Here is an 18,796-nt window from a genome sequence, read left to right as displayed (position 1 = left end):
TCTCCGTCAGCCCGTCTCAGCCAACAGATCTCAAGATCAGAATCTGAAGTGAATAGATAGTGGAGTGTGCCACAAACTGGCTATAAATAGCCAGAAAAATAGAAAATAACTGCACCAAGTCGGTTGCATAAAATGCAGCCGACTGCAGTAAAACTGGCCGACTGTGCAGTCTGATTGGACAGAACTGCTGTTCGACTGCCTAGTGCCATGTGGCATCCTTCCGTACTGCTGACGTGTCCTCTGCGCTGACGTGGAGCCTGCTGTACTCTGCTGTCCACCGACTGTCCAGGAAACGACTGTCTAACAATTTTGACATGGTATCAGAGTATACCTATTATTTTCGACATGGTATTAGGGCGCAGGAGCTCAGAGAGCTAACGACCCTGTTCATCAGAGGAGGCAAAGATAGGTTGCAGGTTCAGTATCATCTATTGATTTTTCCCTTCATTTCCGCTGGATTATCAGGAGACAAAGATACCCTTCTCTTACTCTCCCACACACCCACCCTTTTACAGGTTGACACTCCGGTGCTATGACTTCTCCATAGATAGATGGACAAATCACTAGGTGTACCTCTTTCAGCATCACTGGACCCCCCATCGATGCTTGCCGCCATGGACATTTGCTCTCTACTCCGCCGGAGTATGTGCATCGAACCCCAGGCACTTGTTGTGCCACCTCTCCCTTCCGGGCTACAGAGTTTATTTTGCACCAGCTTTCAGATTTTAATGCTCAAGGCAATAAGATGCATCCGATGCACACTAAGCCCTTTCGAGCCACAGGAGGATCGATTGGTACCACAGTCCCTCGCAACCCTCGGAATGTGCTATAGAGGTTACTTCTGCTTCTTCTAGGGTTTCATTAATGCCACCTCGGCAACCCATGGTTTTGCAGTTAGCTCCCTTGAGAGAGTGATTGTTGGATATTGTCCCCTTGGTAGTCCGCTTCTTTGAGAGAGAGTGATTATTTGACACCTTTCTTTACTTCGGCTCCGTTATGTGCTCCACTGAGAGACAATGATCATTCCCCACCCTTTGCTCAGTTTGAGCCTCCCTTTTTCCACCCTCGACTACTTAGGTTTGAGAGGCCACCTCTGGGAGTTCTTCGATATCTTTGATACCCCAGATACCCTCTTCGGCACAACCGACGGTTCTTTCTTCGTCATCAGATGATTTGGAGTTCGTGATCCATGAGTTTTTAGACTCCCTCTCTCTCGCTGAGAGGGATTTAGAGGGGAATGTACTTTTTTTGCCCTTTGAGGAGGCTCGTACTTTTTCTTTGGCTTTAGAGGAGCCCGTCCCCCTCCACCCTTAGGGAATGCACCTACTCATCATGAAGTTTGTCACCCACCATTTGCTCTTTTGGGATGGTTGTCTTCAAGCAATCATTTCTCCTCCTGACACCGAGGATCTTCAAAGACCGCCTAGATCGTGGCCTTGGAGGTTTAGCTACGACTTGGTGACGAGACCTTTAAATTCCTTCCAACATGGAGTTATGGAGCTAGTGGCTTCTCTCTCGAGGTGGAGTTAGGTTCTATAGTTCATCCCATCTACTGTTCCTTACTAGATGTGATCTTTCAAGTGGCAATCTTGGATCTCCAGGATCCTCTACATCTTCATCGTATCTCTTCTCACTTCTCTTTCTTTATCACTTTTTAGGCTTGAGAGGGGGTGTTGAGAAACCACTTCTTCAGTTCACATACTTCATTTAGGGTTTCACATTGATAGTCCCTAAAAGGGTTGGTGTCCACATTTTGGCCACTTTTTCAGTGGGTGACTACACAATGGTGCGCCACCCTAGATAGCTTATGCCTATAACTAGGCAGTCACTTCATTCATTCTTCACTCCTACTACATCTCTCACTTCATTCATTCTTTACCATCCCACCACTCTTCAGTCATTCTTCACCCCTCTTCCTCTGTCATCAGACACCCTTCCCTTCTCTCACTAGCCCCTTCCACTGCTTGTGGATGTCTTTACTCTTCCTCTTCTACTTTAGGCACCCTCTTCTAGCATCAGGCCTTGCGTTTGGAGCATCTTCTACCTAGCGTCACAATCATCTGCTTGGTGTTAGCACCCTTTTCCATCAAGCTCGGGGAAGTTACTATATGTATATCCTCTACATCACGTGCGTTCAAGTCCTATTTATAAATATCCTTATATCTGTGAATTTTTCTTGAATAAAACTAACCCTTTTCTATTCAATTTATAAATAACCTCTCAATATTATACCCTTTGGTATGTAAAAAATATATAAAAAATGGTATTTTAAAAATACCTTATTTCGAACCCACGTGATGCACACATATATTCATGAGTAACTTACCTGAGCCATCAGGCTCCATCTTCACTTGCATTTTTCAGCATGGAGATCGTCTCCTTACCTGGCGTCATCATCTCCAGCTTGGTGTTAGCATTCTAGCCTCTGGCGATAGTCTATATCACTGAGTATCAGTGATTTCATCACTTGTCTATCACAGGGGCTGTTGGGACCTGTGTTTTTGCAACTTGGCTCCTCCTCCATCACTTGATGCCACTCTCTATCACAGGGGCTGGTGGGGTTTGCGTTTTTGCAGCTTGGCTCCTCCTCCACCACTTGACGCCACTCTCTATCACAGGGGTTGGTGGGGCTTGCGTTTTTGCAGCTGGCTTCTCCTCCATCACTTTGCGTCACTTGTGTCTCACAGAGGCTATTGGGACTTGCGTTTTTGCAGCCTGGCTCATCTTCCATCATCTGGCATCATCATTATCCACATGGCGTCAGCATCTGGGCTGCTCTCCTTGTGTTTGACAACTCTGACACTATGGGATTTGCGTTTTGCTACGTAGGTCACTCTCTGGCATTGGAGGACTACGGTTGGCTTCCTCCATAGTTGTCCATCTTCTAGTGATTCCTTCAATAGCCCATTGCCCAGAGGATTGCGTTTCGCTCCCTTTGCTATGTAGATTTTCCACAGGTGCTACCGCATGATTGACAGGATAGTGTAGTTATCTTTTAAGTTTCGGCTCTGTTGTATTGCCTTTTCTTCTCTTAGCCTGATTCACTGCATCATTACTATGTTCTTGTATTTTTGAGTTTCTCTTCTCTCTTAATGTTTGCCCTACACACACTGTGTTACTCCCTGCAAATCCTACTGTCTCTTTGCACCGTTGCTTGTTTTGACATGGTATCATAGTGAAACCAGCCTTCCTTCTTGGAATGGGTGGTAATAACCTAATTTAAGAGTTAATTACAGCAATAAATAAATGCACATAAAACGAAATACACACTTTACCATAACATTCTAGAACAGTAAACACCCTGTTGGCCCCAAAATTGGCGCCCCTTGCAGTATTTTTTTAGCTTTCATTCAATTGGAAGGATTATAACTTGAGATTCTTCAATCTCCTCCTGCTAACCAATTGCTCTTGTTGTCATAAATGACCAGCAAGCCTTTTGGGTCATTTGCCCCTTGATTCACCCAGGACTACTTCTCCAATTTGAACCTTGGCTGACCAAATGCTGTCCCAAATCAATTTGGAATGGGCTGGCTCCTGAAATCCCTTGATAATCTTCAATTATCAGTTGTTGATTTCAGTCCCTTGAGCCTTCAATCTCTGGCACGGATCCCAAGGTGGCTGCTAAACCCTAATTTCTGCTGTAAATTAGGGTTTACTGCAGAAATTACAGATCAGCCCACCAAAAATGGCTGAGATCTCTTCTGAATGGCTAAGAATTGTTGAGAATGGCTGAGCATAGGCTGAAGGAGATGAGAGAATGCTGGAAAGAGAGAGAATTTTGAGATTTGTCAAGAAGAACTGATCAAAATCAGTTGCTGCCTTGCTATACCAGCCCCAAACGGATGCACCAACAACAATAGGAGTATCAGAGACTGTGATCTTCAAGAGCAAGTGCATCAGCAGCAATTGTCAGCTTCCCAAGGTCAAGAATATGCAATCTCCATCACCAAAATGGTCTCCAATGGCTGGGAATTGGCCCCAAAAGCTGGCAGCAACAGTCCAACACCTCTTTCCAACAGCTCCAAAATGAAAAAACGAGATTTCCCTCTCCCTTCAGCCCTATTTAGCCTTTTCCCCACTTGCATGGGAAAGTTTTGCCAAGTGGCAAGTGCATCAGCAGCAATTGTCAACTTCCCAAGGTTAAGAATATGCAATCTCCATCACCAAAATGGTCTCCAATGGTTGGGAATTGGCTCCAAAAGCTGGCAGCAACAATCCAACACCTCTTTTCAACAGCTCCAAAATGAAAAAACGAGATTTCCCTCTCCCTTCAGCCCTATTTAGCCTTTCTCCCACTTGCATGGGAAAGTTTTGCCAAGTGGCAGCTTTTTTAATCCATTTTCAGCAATTTTGAGTCATTTAATTAATTTTCAGAATTAATTAATTTTGAAAATTAATTCAACTCTTAATCCATGCCTAGAAAATTGACCTTGCTCATCCAAAAATAAATTGGCTAGGCCATTTGCAACCCAAAGTGGTCCCATGCATTAATTGACCCTTAGACATGCATTAATTCATTAATTAATGCCTAGTCCCTAGTGTCACCATTGACACTCAATGGCCAATTAATGGTCCTAGGGGCAAACTGACACCAAAATTCACCTAGAATTTAACAAGTGTAACTTGTTACAACTTTTGCCTTTGACACCCATCTTTTTCACAGGGTCCTTCGGCCTTCAACTGTGAAAAAGTAGCTTGCATCCCACATGTGTAACACATGTGTATATTTTAATTGCACATTTGATTAATCCTTTAATCAAATGTTAATTAAACATAAGCAAAGCATCAAATTTTCACGCCCTTGTGACACATAGGATACCTGTAATTTTGGACACTCATCTCTCTGTTTCTTCGGGACACGAATATAGTCATCACACCCGAATACCCTGTAATAAGACACATTTGGTTTGAGACTAAAGTAAGCCTCAAAAGGTGTCGTACCAACCATGGCTGATGTAGGTAATTGATTAAGAATGTGGATCGTGGTGGCCACTGCCTTAGACCATAGACATTGTAGTGTGTGTTGATGATCCATCCTAGTTCGCACCATCTCGATCACACTCCAATTCTTCCACTCCAATATGCCATTCTTCTGAAGTGTGTTTGTGTCGCCAAACTCCCAGTGAATGCCGTGATTTGCGTAAAACTTGGCAAGCTTGTTGGAGACAAATTGCTCTCCTTTGTCCGATCATAGGGTCTTGAGTTTTCTACCATATTTGTTCTCCTCCAAGATCAACCAATCCTTTAAATATGAGAATGCTTTAGACCTCAACTCCAAGAAGTATGCCCATGTCATCCTGCTTAAATCATCAAGACATCCTCATCAGTCCACATAAGTCCATTGAAATAAGGTTTGAGGATTCCTTTGCCCTTGGTGAAGCCTTGTTGGGAATCACATCTCTATGCTACTTGCCACGAATGCAAGACATACATGGCAGATGGCTCACCCCAATCTCTAGCAATCCATGAACAAGCTAACAACGAGCTGCTTTCCTAAGGTACTTGTAGCTGAGATGGCTGAATAGAGCATGCCATAGCCCAATCTGTGTTTGAGAAGAAAGAAGAAGAGAGGTAAAGGCCGATGAAGTCTATGTCTTGTAGACTCTACTCTCCTCATGACCTACACAGGAGTTGTCTCAAATCTGCATCAAGAACTTGGAAGGAGTCCTTATCGAACTTGACCATAAGGCCAAGTGCACAAATCTTGCTCATTGAAAGTAAGTAGATGGTATCTTGAACTTGGCACATAGAGAACCTTTGATGTGTGAGCACCACCATGCCCCATCTAGAATCAGCTGCATATCACCTTTGCCTTAAATAGGGATTGAAGAGGTGTAACCAAGGAGAATTTGCCCATGCATCAGACATAGCTAGGCAAAGCCATCTATAGGAGTCATGTGGAATCCACTCATGAGGCTGTGGGGCCATCATTGTTGCATTAGAAGTCGTTGATATCGAATCCTCAATCACCTCCAAATGGAGAAAGGCAGCCGATGAAGGAGCAGCCACTGCTCTGGAGTCCTTCGTAGATTTCTTCTTCTTGGTGTCCTTCTTATCCTTGCTAGGGCAATCCTTCTTCAAATGACTTGTCTTGCCACAAATGTGACAAGTAGACTCCTTGGCTTTGTCTTGCTTGGTCTTCTCATCCTCCTTGTTGTTGTTCTTTCCCTTTTGTTGAGAAGATTGACCTGCCAACGCCTCCATTTTGGGAGCGTTTTGACCTTTGGGTTGTTCTTCTTGATCTAGGACCATTGGAACCTATTCCTCCCATGGCTGGTGTGCATGAGAGAAATAGGAACGATTGGATGCTTGCATTCAGCTTGTCCCAATGTGCATGAACCTTCACCAACTTAGCTTTTTCATCACAAGAAATCTTGGTTAAATCACAGGTTGTAGAATGGTCCATGGCCTTGGGCATGAGCTCTACCAAATCATCATAGGACTCCAAGATGACAAGCATCATTGTCCACCATATGTAGTATAATTCTCCGAAGTCCCCATCGAGTTTCTGATCTTGAGAAAGAGCTGGTAACATAGGGACTGTATGGTCCTTAATACCTTGAATCCCATTGAGTTTCTGATCTTGAGGAAGAGCTGATAACATGGGGACCTTACATTCCATAATAGTGTGAAACCTATTTCAACTACCGGAGGTGATGAAAACTCAAAATCTGCAGCAAAAGGCCTAAAGCAGCCTTTTCTCCTTCATGAATAGCAAAACCTTACAACAAATCAGCAACTTTGATCCTTTCCTGTGCTTCTCCTCTTGTCTCAGCCTTATGTCGATGTGTAGCCCTCTTGCTCACCCTGGAACGCTGAAAACGCAGCCTTTTGTCACATTGAAATCTCCTCTTCAGGTCTGCCCAGGATCCTGCCCAGGATCAATCAGCCCTTTAATGTTGCTCTAATACCATGTCAGAGTGTAGCGAGTGCGGAAGTGTATTACCAGACTGAAAGAGAATGAACACGGAGAGAAGAGAGGGAGAGAAAGCGACAGTAGAATGCAGAAACCTACAATGAATGAACATTGAATAAAGGGAGCAGATTTGTACAACGGGCTGAATAAACACTGAATAAAGGGAGCAGATCTGCCAGAGCTCTCACCTGCACACACCAAATCTGAATCATATGTGACCCTGGGCAGGCCAGCCAATAAATAGTCTGAAGAAAATGATGAAATAATGTAGGTCGTCCAGTAAAATACTGGCCAACTGCAGCAAACAGTCTGATTACAGCACAAATAATAAAATAATAATAAATGCTGCAGTGAAAATGCTGCCTGTCATGTGGCACACTGCCCGCACTGCCCGGCATGACCAGAAACGCTGTAGCTGGCGACTGCATAAATCTGTCCAACCTGATCTGGAATCATATAAATCTGCCCTAAAATGACAGTATTCTGCGTGTGCCCATCCAGGGGATGACCAAATCTCTTACAAAACTGAGTATGCAATTTTTGGCCTAGTGCATACAAGCCATAGTAACATTCCCATTACCGAGGGGTAGGCGTGCTTCTCAAAGGGATGTGCATGGAAATCCTTCGTTAGCTTCATAGTAAGATCTAAGGGTGTGGGGACTGGTTGTGTCTCATGAGAACAAACTGATCCACTAATAGAAGGGTGTACTTCTGGTAGGAGACAAAAATTCCCTCCTCATGTGGACAACCTCTCCTGCTGGAATGTCTTCGTATGAGAATGGTGTCCTCCAAATTGTCCTGAATTCACTTTTTGGTATTAGTAGTTCTAGATCCTATCACTCTAGTTCTAATTGGAATCATAGAAGCTACTTTGATGAAGAGGAGCTTGACCAATGCAAGATGTTTCCTTGGTTAATATGAGCTAATTAGAGTAGAACTAATTCATTAAATTGTTCAGTTTTCCTCTGTTTTGCATGTTGAGAATTTGGCAAGGAAGCTGACTGATGCCTTGATTGAAATAACTTGAGAAAGAAAATTGTCAGTTGGTGGGTGGGCCCTTCCCACCTTTACTATTGTGCCCCATAATGGTAGAGAGTGCCTCTATAAAGTGATCAAACTCTTCAAAAGTTTCAGGATGATGGGCCCAAATCAAGGAAATTATTCTTCATCTGAAAGAGAAATTACAGTGGGGAAAAATGCAAACAAAGTGCTTGTGTTGTAGAAATTCAGACGAGGTGTGGATTTCTCAGTTTTGAGATCTTTGGGGATTTGAAGTAATCACTCTACTATGAGAAGCATGGGGGAGTTGAGGTAAAATTTTCAAAGACTGGGTCAATGTGGGGGAAGTTGCCTCAGTGGGATCAGGTGAAATTATATAATTTAGTGGGCTTTCTGCAATTAGGACAATGGTTTGGTCTGGTGGGAAATCTTGGGGGAAGCTTGTTTATCTTGAGGAAAAGTCGAACAAACTTTGGGAAGCTGCCCCAATCTGGAAAAATTACTCAAGTTTCTAGAGTTCCATACAATTAGGAGTAAGCTTCTTTGTATATGAGATGTGTGTCAAGATGTTTTAGTGTCTGTCTCACTCTCAATCTTCCTGTTCTTGAAATGAATTATAGTAAAACTAGGCATTTGATAGAGTTTTCTACCAGTTTCACAGAAATCATTTATATCGTTTGGTTGTACATGATGAGACATATGATAAACTCTTTTATCACCTTTCTGTCTTATTAGACATTTATTGGATGCCAAAACACCACTCTTTTTCTTTTTAAAAATATTTGAGGATACAGGCTTTGTGAATTGAAATAAAGCTAGTTTAGTAGTCAATACTGCATTGTCTTGGTTGAAAGGCATCTCAAATACTAACAGGAGTCATTGTTAATTGTTCAGATGATCACTGTTGACAAATCTGAAAAAACTTATGCTTCTGTTACATCAATGAGTTTTAACATGCAAGGAGACCTATTGTTGGTAGGACATTCAGATGGCTCATTGGTATTGTGCGATGTACCACGAGCAGTGATTGTTAAAGTGCTCAATGTGGACCACAAAGTTGCTATAGTGCACACGGCTTTTCTTGGTCAGAATATGCAGGTAACCAGATATCCAAAGGCTGTAAGTGCTGATTGCAAAGGGCTAGTGCTGTTACATACCTTTACAATTGGTGGTCTACTGCGCCGTATGACTGTCACAACTCAGGTATTTCAGATTTTTTTTGCTTTCTCACATCATTCTACAAGTGTATGCAATAATCAGTATAAGTAGTACACAGTCTTTTTAATCAACATATATAATTTAACATCTGGGCATTAATGATTATTCTTGCTATAGTTATGCTATTCGTAAACTTAATCTGAACACACGATAATATGCAGTGCTTGGTGGATGGTCAAAATACGGGCATGGTTTTGTGTCTTTCTCCACTTTTACTTGATTATGGATCTGATAGTCAAGGGAGCTCTGCTGTGGATCAGCCCTCAACTGCTGCAGCCATATCAACTGGCTTGAGCAGTATGATGGGTGGCATGGTTGGAGGAGTTGTGGCTACTGGAAAGAGTTCAGATACTATCAAGAGGTTTGCCAATGAAGGGATAGCTGCTGAAGAGGCAGGGGGTGTAATAGCATTTGTTACACATCAGACTATTCTTGTGGTATGTTTTAGCCAGTTCTAACCATCAGAGTGACACACATTTAGTAGTGTAACATGCAAGATATTCAAGTGTGTTTTATTATGAGATTTTTGTCAAGCAGCTCTAGTGGTGCTTTGTGTGATGTTCTGTAAATATTACAGGTGCGCTTGGCATCATCTGTAGAAGTATGTGCAAAGCTGTCACGTCCAGATAGTATTCGGGATGGTTCCATTCCTTATGTTGCTTGGAGGCATGTGCAACCACAGTCTGGGATTTCTTCTCGTGACAGTGGGAATGTGAACCCACTTAATTCTGCTGATCAGGGGAACAAACATCCTAGCATAACTGCAAGTCAGGTTGAATCACAAAAAACAGTTGACAATGATGGTAACAGTGATAACTGGCTAATGTTTGCACTGGCTTGGGATAAAAAGGTTTTCATACTTCAGCTACTAAAAGGTGAATGCAAGATTTTTTCAGAGTGGGATTTGGACAGTGTAGCATGTGGAATTGCTTGGCTGGAAGAACAGGTATAGCACTTAAATATGTGATTACTCATGTGTTGAGTTTAAATGAACATGATTACTTGGAGTTTTAGCCAGTGACAAAGAGGCTTCACTCTTTGAAACCTTATTGACAAAAAGCTGAATGCTGTGCAGATGGTGGTGGTTTTGACATCCAAAGAAGAGTTATATTTGTTTACCAAAGAGGGTGGTGAAGTGGAATGGGGAGTTATTGAGTGTGAAGAGTACAGGAAAGGGACAGCCCTAGCTTATCATACACACATTTTAAATAGCTTTGGCAACCCAGAGAAAACATACCACAACTCTCTAGCCGCACGAGGTCCAACACTGTACTTGCTTGGATCATCACAGCTGTGGAGAGCTTGCCTTCTGCCCTGGCAAGACCGTATCAATGCTTTAAAAAATGCAGGTGACTGGATGGGTGCATTCCATATTGGGATGGAGGTTTATGATGGCAGAGCACTTGGTGTGATTGGTCTCCCAAAGAAGATTGAGCAGTTGCAGGAGGCAGTGGCACCAGCTTTACTTGATCTACTATTCGCCTATATTGATGAGGCTTTCACATATTTGGCCTTGTCTTTTGGGAATCTTCCTGCTGTTGTTGACATGAAACAAGGTGGAGCTAGTACAGAGACACAGGAACTCTTGCTGCAGGCCAAAGAGCAGTATGCTCGTGTTGGAGGGGTTGCAATTGAGTTTTGTGTGCATATACGACAGACTGACATGCTTTTTGATCGTGTTTTCAACAAATTCTGCTCTGCTGGACAAAAAGGTGAGAGATGCATAGATCTAGCTTCTGAAAGCTTTTCCTTTTGCAAGGTTCCACTAGCTTTATCTCAAGTGGAACAAAAGTGAATATATAGGAGATACTCTTCAAAAGTGTTAGCTGTGTATTGGTATACCATTGAAATTTCTATATTTGATTTGGAATGTACTTGTAAGTTATGCAGTTCTTTTTTTGAGTGCAAATAACTTAGCACATATGCATGTACATAAACTAGGAAAAAACTTCTGTATGTGAACATTAAAATTAGCCTGTCACAACCAGGTAACATGATTCTATATTCTATCTTACTAGAGAGCATTTTGGACCATGGTATTCCACAATCTTTTCACTGTCTGTATCTTAACAATAGATACCCGTCTTTTGTGATATTCCTCTTTTTGGGCAATGGCTAATAGACAGTAAAAACATCACTATTCTTAACTTAATTGAAGGGGACCTATTTGAGGTGCATATCTTTAAAGATGGTTAAGGGTCGATATCTACAATTCAAACTCCTCTGTTCAGCTGTGTTTGATCTTGATTAAGTGCATATATATTTGACTGTCATTTGTGTTCCACAAGGTACTTTTCTGGAGCTGCTCGAACCGTATATCTTAAAGGATATCCTTGGTAGACTTGCACCTGAAGTAAGCATAGATTCTTCTTCATCTTGTTGTGTCAAGTAGAAAACTGATCACTCTTCCACAAATGATAGCTGTGGGTGTGGTCCAGTATGCAATGCTGTCCAATAATGAGAAGTTATGACAGGTCATGCAAGCTCTTGTTGAGTACTACAGCGACAAAGGATGGGTGCAGAGAGTGGAACAATGTGTCCTTCATATGGATATTGGGTCTCTGGATTTCAATCAAGTAAGACTTCTGGATGATGGAATTTATGGTTTATAATGGCAGTCTAGTGAACTGCATTGTCATCTTGTTTGTCTGAGAGCTTGAAACTGATTTTTCATGTTTGTAGGTGGTGCATTTATGTCGCAACAATGGGTTGTATAGTGCACTCATCTACCTATTCAATAAGGGACTTGATGATTATAAATCACCTCTTGAGGAGCTACTAATCATTGCACAAGATGTTACGAAATCTAACAGTCGAGTCTTTGGGTTAGTTCTCAATCTTGCTATGTTTTAAACATTGAGTTTCTAAAAAAGCTACTTCTTTGAATGCTGAAATTGTTTGGGCTTTGTAAAATTACAACCTTCTAACACAAAAATTAGTGCAACAATGAGAGCTGACATATGAGCTAGGATGCCACCACCATTCTGTTGACCTATTATTATGTGGTTGGTACAGCCATTCTCTATCATGGCTGTAGGTGCATGTCTACATTTATCAAGTACACTATCTGCTTTTGACAGACCCTAGCATCGTGTGCACCCTAGCATTGTGTTCACCCATGCAACCTCTTGTTGAGGTGCCTAGGTCTGCCTATTAAGCCTACTTCTAGGATTCCAGGGTAGTCAATCCCTTGCTATGTCTTATACAGGGTTTAGGTTCCAGTTCTTTTTATACATGCTTTTTTACAAGGGCAGGTGTGGGTGGGTTATGAGCCTCTAGAGTCTACGTCATGCAGTGGAATTGACAGTGAAGGCACTATAGATGATTTTTGATTTTAAGGAGGTTTGTGGTAAGGTGCAGGAGCAGACACACATCATGTGAACTGCTGGAAGACTCTTGTTTTCTAATTATTGTGTCTTTCATTCTCCTCTTCTAAATTGCTGGTACAATGATTTTGTGTTCTCATATAAGCTTGCATGAAGTCCTATGAGCTTTTGCTTTTTTCTTTTTTGTTTGTTTGTTTGTTTACTTTTTTTTTGTTGTTGGGGGGGTGGGGGTTTGCTGAGATATCAAAATCATGAAGTTCATTGTATTACATTAATTCCTAATTTGGTTTCCATTTACAACCCCAAAGAGACTTTATTTGCATCATTTATTAGTATATGGCGCCACCCCAGAGAGCCGTGGTGTAAACGCCCCGAACAACGTAGTATGCTTAACAATTATGATATTCGCTTGTTTTCGAGATTTAATATAAAAGAAAATGAACACTTAAAGCTGAAAATGAAAATTACTCATAAAATTACAGCCATGAAAATGTAAAAGTAATGGAGACAAGATTGGGGGTTGAAGATGGGCAACAATTCCCCCTCCCCCGAAGGAATGTATTTTTGCTCAACCCAAGTCCCTTAGGGAAGAGCTCAGTTACAATCAACCTGAGAGTGAGAAAAAGTAATTCTCACTCTCACAAGATCATGCAAAGATGTACAAACACACATGCATTATCTATTATGCAATGATAAGAACTGATTTCTTTACAGTATGAGAGAAGAAAGAGGGGAAATCAGCCTTTCTCCATCGTTAAACAGTAGTATATGGATAGGGCTTGCTTCTTGTTGCTAAAATGGAAGAAAGAGCTTGAGAAGGAGGTGCTGTAATGAATTTACAGGCTTGCTATCCTGTAAAACAGCAGTGATAAAAGAGGGAATATGAAGGAATTTGATAATGGAGAAGTGGGGGATGATGATGGGGATGGATGGGGCCAGTTTCTGGCTTCTGTGGGTGCTGTACATGAGTTTACAGCAAAGAAAAATGATGCTGAATGAAGAAAAACGAGCTCTTATTTATAGGAGAGGGAAGAGCTAGTACAAAAGGGAAAAGTGGAGTAGCACAAGACAAGTATCTAGCCACATGTCATGAGATGTGACAAGTGGTGGGACACTTGGAAACTTGTGTGACAAGTGTCTTGACAGTCAGAGTACAGAACTTACTATTTTTAGAATGACATCCCTATTTTTTAGGACTAGCATTTTTAGGCTAATTCAAGGCTCCTAAAATTTAGGGATCCCCCCAATATGGGTGTCATATGAAAGCTTTTTCCGTGTACATCGCAAAAACAGTATCAGAATCTTCATATGACTTTCCTATGCAAAGAAATGTGCATTTCAAGCTTTTAGCCCACACATGCACATTATACAAGCATTTCATGATCATGCCATCTTGTTGATTGTAACTGTCTGTTCTGGTGGATCTAGCCCACACTTCAAGGCATCAATCTTTTCTGTGTGCAAGTCTAACCCTGAATATGCGTGAGTTCTGGTCACAGGCGCCCAATCGGGCCATATAGGTGGAAGTGTGAACTATCTTTTCTCTAACCCACCGCGTGGGTCCACCATAACCTGTGACCACTCATCAGTGGCCAGCTCCAATGCACTTTTCTTTATATCTAATTAGTGCAAAGGAAATAAATTTAATAAATCATTATATAGACAAATTAATGAAAAATGATACAAATTATGTTTCTATAGAGTTGTGACACGTGGCACCACACTAGGCAGTTCAATGATTCATGTGTCTATAAATAGGGCATGTGCATTCATCCATCCTTACTCCACACTTAATCTCTCATTCAATCTTCATCATCCCCCCTTTTGATGGATAGTAGAGAGATCTCTATTGTAAACCCTAGGGTTTGACAACCACCTTGGGAACCATTCCAATAGGAGAAGGCATTATACACTGAAGTTAGCACGTGAAATTTGTGTAATTGTTAGGGAATTTAGATGTCAGCCCGTTCATAAATTGGGGCAGCATTTGGCCAGTTTGTGGTTCTAGTTGTGCAAGTCTTGGTGAAAAGTCAAGGGGAAATGGCCCGAATTGCTTGCTGATTGTTATTACAGCAAAGAGATTTTGGAACAACAAAGGAGATTGTGGAATCTCAGCTTGTACTCATTCCATTAGCAATCAAAGTTAAAGAAATACCGAAATGGGTGCTAGTTTTGTGAACAATAGGGTGTCCAATGTCCAAGATTATTAAGGTAAATTGTGCATTTCAATATATGTTTATTTGTTGATTGCTGTAATTAAGTTCTTAATCAGGGAATTACTACCCTCTCCAAAAGGAAAGGCTAGTTTTAGGCAGCAAGGGCAATAATACTCGTGATGGTGGTAATGTGAGAGGTAGGGTTAAATATCTCTTCAAAGTTGATTCCTTGCTGTTGGGCATAGCCCTTGGCAACAAGGCGGGCTTTGTACCAGTCAATAGAACCATCTGATTTTCTTTAAATTTTATAAACCCATTTGGTACCTATTGCACACTTGCCATGAGGCAAGTCACATAGCTCCCAAGTGTCATTCTGATGGATGGAATCAAATTCTGCCTTCATTGCTTCCGCCCAATGATAATTTGAAAAAGCATCTTTATAACATAGAGGTTCTCCATTGCATGTTGTAACCACCAATGTACATACAAGAAGATTACCTTGTTCCTTACAAGCGGAGGCTTGTGATGGGCAGTCAAAGGAAGAGGTTGTTTGCTGTCCCAAAGAGTGTTTAGTAGCTAGTGAGGGACTCTTTTAGGCTGCTGAATTTCACCTAATGTGTGCTCCAAGTGATCATGAATAGGGGGGCTGCTCATCAAGCAAGGTATCATGATGCTGTTGTGGTTGCAAATCAAGTTGAATAGACTATTGTAATGTGTTTGTAGGTGGTGGAAATGAAGGTTGAGAAGAGGAATCAGCCTTGGAACCATTAAGGAAAAGTGGTAGTAGGCTATCAAAGATGGCTAAAGCATAATGCATCAATAATAGTTTTTTTCTAACAGTTCAACAAGGGGTGAGAAGCACTTTCAACAAAGATAATGTCTCTACTGATAATGACCTTGCTTGTAAAGGTGGTACCCTTTACTTTTAGTGCTACATCCAATAAAATATGCAACAAATAACCTTATCATCTATCTTATACCTTTTCTAAGAAGACACATGAGCAAGTGCCAATGATTTGCAAATCCTCATATGAGAGAGAGAAGGCTTGGAGCTAGTCCATGCCTCATAAGGTGTGATGGTGCATAAAGTTCTTGTGGGACACTTCTTCAAAACATAAGCAGAACATAGAATAGCATCAACCCAAAAAGAATTAGGCCAATTCTTACTCTTCAACATGCATCTTGCCATCTCTACCATGAGTGACCTATTCTTCCATTCTGCTACTTCATTTATTGTGGAGAGCAAGGAAGAGCGCATTTATGATGAATACCTTGAGATGCAAGATACTTTGAAAATTGTTTGGAAAGATATTCACCTATCCATTGGTGCAAAGGGTTTCCGCCATGGCAATAAAAGTCTTGCAAGAGAAGACTTTAGACTTAGATTTCAATCCATAATACCGAAATGAATCAGGATTTGCTACTATCAATGAATGTGACAAAATATAGGAATCCACCAATGGATTTGGTCCATATAGGAACACAAACATCATTGTGAAAGAGATGCAAAATAGATGGTGAATGGACATGAGAATCCTTAGGAAAGAAGGATCGATGTATCTTACCAAGTAAACATCCTTCACAAATGTGATTTGATGGGATTCCTTTGTTAATAAGGCATTGCCAATAGGATGTTCAGCAAGTTGCTGATCGTAAGTATCAACTTGATAGAGACCTTTAGTGAGGATTCTTGTCAAGACAATGGAATAAAAAAATTAATCATTATAGACCACACATTGGGGGCCATAAAAAATGACACGAAGCCTTGAAGTTGTAATGGCTGAAATGAAAATAAGTTTCTTCTTGATGCCGGGCACATAGAAAACATCATGCAATGTCAAAGGAGTGCCCAAGATGAAGACAACCTACACATGACCAATGCCTTTAACTATATAAGAGACATTGTTAGCACATATGACTATATCCCCCTTACATACATCAGAGAGAGAAAAATAACGCTTGGCAAGAGGTGATTTGCTTAGATGCACCACTGTCGAAATACTAAGTAGAAGCCACATCAGTGATAGAAAAATAAGCATCATGAATAGAAGGATTATACTGACACTAAATGAAAAAAGTATAATCCTTGAATTGATAAGAGTTCGCAGTGAGAGCAAGATTGGACTCCTCCTCTGATGCAATGCACTTACGACATTCTGTGATATTGTGTCTTGTCTTTCGCAATAATTACACCTCTTAGCTTTGCTGACTATACCCTTGGAAGGATTGGAAGGGGATGGACCAGCATGGAATGCTGTCTTCGATGGAAAAGGGGTAGGTGTAGTGTGAAGATATGCTAGGGTTTGCATTGAGGAAACATGGCATGTATGACTAAGACTGAAACACAAAGACTCAGATAGTGAGAAGCAAAACTCAAACCCTAAATGCAAAATACAAAACACAAATGCAAAACTCAAAACTCAAACATAGAGACAAACGCAGAGAGAAGAAACTCTGAAGTGAACGAATGTTGCAAATGAATGTAAGAGTGTATAGAATGCCCAAGGGTAGAGCAATGGAGTTTCAGAGAGTGAGGTCCATTGGAGATGAATCCCAAGTGCTGTGACCACCAGTTAGAGTGGAGAAGATAAGGAAAACATCATATATTGATCATCAGAGAGTCAGGAGACTAAGGCGACAATAGGGATGATGCCTTGAGTAGAGGGCAGCAGCAGGAAGCTGCAAACGTAGTTATAGGATGGCTGCTAGCAGGAGAAGACCATAGCCAGCTGTCCCTTGCAAAGGAGAGGGCCAAATGCAAGCTCTGAAAGGTCTCCTAGAGGAGTGGAGGGCTGCCACTTGACACTTGGGACTATAGAGTCCAAATGCAAGCAGCAAGAGGGGCTGGCGATGATGGGGATGGTGAACACAGCCAAGTGTGGGGCACCATACAGTGGGCAGCAACAACAGATGAAGATGCCAGGCATTGGAGGAGCTGGGGAAGGAGCAGTAACAGTTGTGAAGGGTAGACCGCCAAGTGGGTAAAGGTTGATGGCTGAAATCAACACAAAAAGAATGAGGTTTTATGGTGGGCAGCCTATCTATTTATAGATGTTGAAGGGTGCCCCAAAAAATTAGGGTTTTGGGGGATAATTGAAATTCTCTCGAATGGCGCGTTAAATATGTGTTTTTCATTAATTAAGCGTGCTTTGGGGATGTTTAAAGATGGTAATCAGTTGTAAAACATGTTTAGGCTCAACATGTAGAAGGACAACCAACGCGAAACTTTGCTAATTTTTAACCAACCACCTTGTTTTTTACCTTCGGTTTGGGTTTTCCATGATGATGGGTGGAAAAGGCCTATTATTGAGTCTCACCATGGTAGCATTGTGGTTGAGTCGGCTTTGTTCTTCTTGTAACAAAAGAGATATAAGCTGATTGAAACTATAGGTAACTTGGTTACCCATAGTTACCAACCACAAGGTGGTAGCAAAACCTTGATATGACTTTGGTAGACTGTTAAGAGTGATGAAAGCAAGCTGATTATTTGGGACCTCTTCATCATTGTTTAATACTTAATCAATAATATCTTTGATGCCGGTGAGATACGCATTCATATTACCTCCTCCTTCCATGCGAACGTCTTTCAGTTGCTTACGTAGGTAAGCAATGTGCGCTTCATTGTGCACTTGATATAATGATGTAAGCTTTTGCTATGCATCCTTGGCTGTCTTGCCTGATCGGATGTGTGGAATGATACCTCTTTTCACGAATAAAGCAATTAGTGCATGCACTTGGGCATCATGACCATACCATCAAATTTGATCTTGAGTGGAAGGTGTTGTTGAAGAAGAAGATGATTCGGCATCATGAGAGCCACCTCTCGATGTGGAGGTGGGAGGTGGTGCCAGTTTTGGAGAAACCAGCCTTTGCTTGTTGCCGTTCACAATATGCCATAGATTCTTTGTGACAAAAACATATTGCATCATGTAAGCCTACATTGGGTAATTGGTGCCGTCAAGCTTGTTGTCGGCGCCAAGCATGCCCAACAAATTATTATTATTGCTAGCCATGAGTGGAAATCAGCAATAAATTAATATTTTCCAAGTGAAGAGAGAGAAAATAGAAGAGATGCTTCGTGCTTCAATGAAGTCGAATAATATGGAGAATAATAAATTTCTCCTGTTGTTTTGTTGCTGAGGAGGGAGAAAAATATGTAAAAAATAATTATTTTCGGAAAT

At 41.4% G+C, this 18,796-nt stretch overlaps 1 protein-coding gene across 1 annotated transcript in view; it reads left to right on the top strand.

Moving 5' to 3' along the window:
- SETH5 (transducin family protein / WD-40 repeat family protein) overlaps window positions 1-18,796 on the top strand; it is a 59,767-nt gene that overhangs the window by 23,239 nt on the left and 17,732 nt on the right. Inside the window, exons 2-8 of the mRNA XM_087679695.1 lie at window positions 8,810-9,118; window positions 9,295-9,570; window positions 9,711-10,079; window positions 10,209-10,845; window positions 11,422-11,486; window positions 11,608-11,709; window positions 11,816-11,958. Coding sequence (XP_087535821.1) covers window positions 8,810-9,118; window positions 9,295-9,570; window positions 9,711-10,079; window positions 10,209-10,845; window positions 11,422-11,486; window positions 11,608-11,709; window positions 11,816-11,958 — 1,901 coding nt within the window. The remainder of the gene's footprint in view (window positions 1-8,809; window positions 9,119-9,294; window positions 9,571-9,710; window positions 10,080-10,208; window positions 10,846-11,421; window positions 11,487-11,607; window positions 11,710-11,815; window positions 11,959-18,796) is intronic.

This window comes from Lygodium microphyllum, chromosome 6, assembly GCF_053477565.2.
Source record: "Lygodium microphyllum isolate KBCC chromosome 6, Lygodium_microphyllum_v1.1.10, whole genome shotgun sequence".
In the NCBI taxonomy this organism is placed as follows: Eukaryota; Viridiplantae; Streptophyta; class Polypodiopsida; order Schizaeales; family Lygodiaceae; genus Lygodium; species Lygodium microphyllum.
This window is presented reverse-complemented; position numbering and strand designations above follow the sequence as displayed.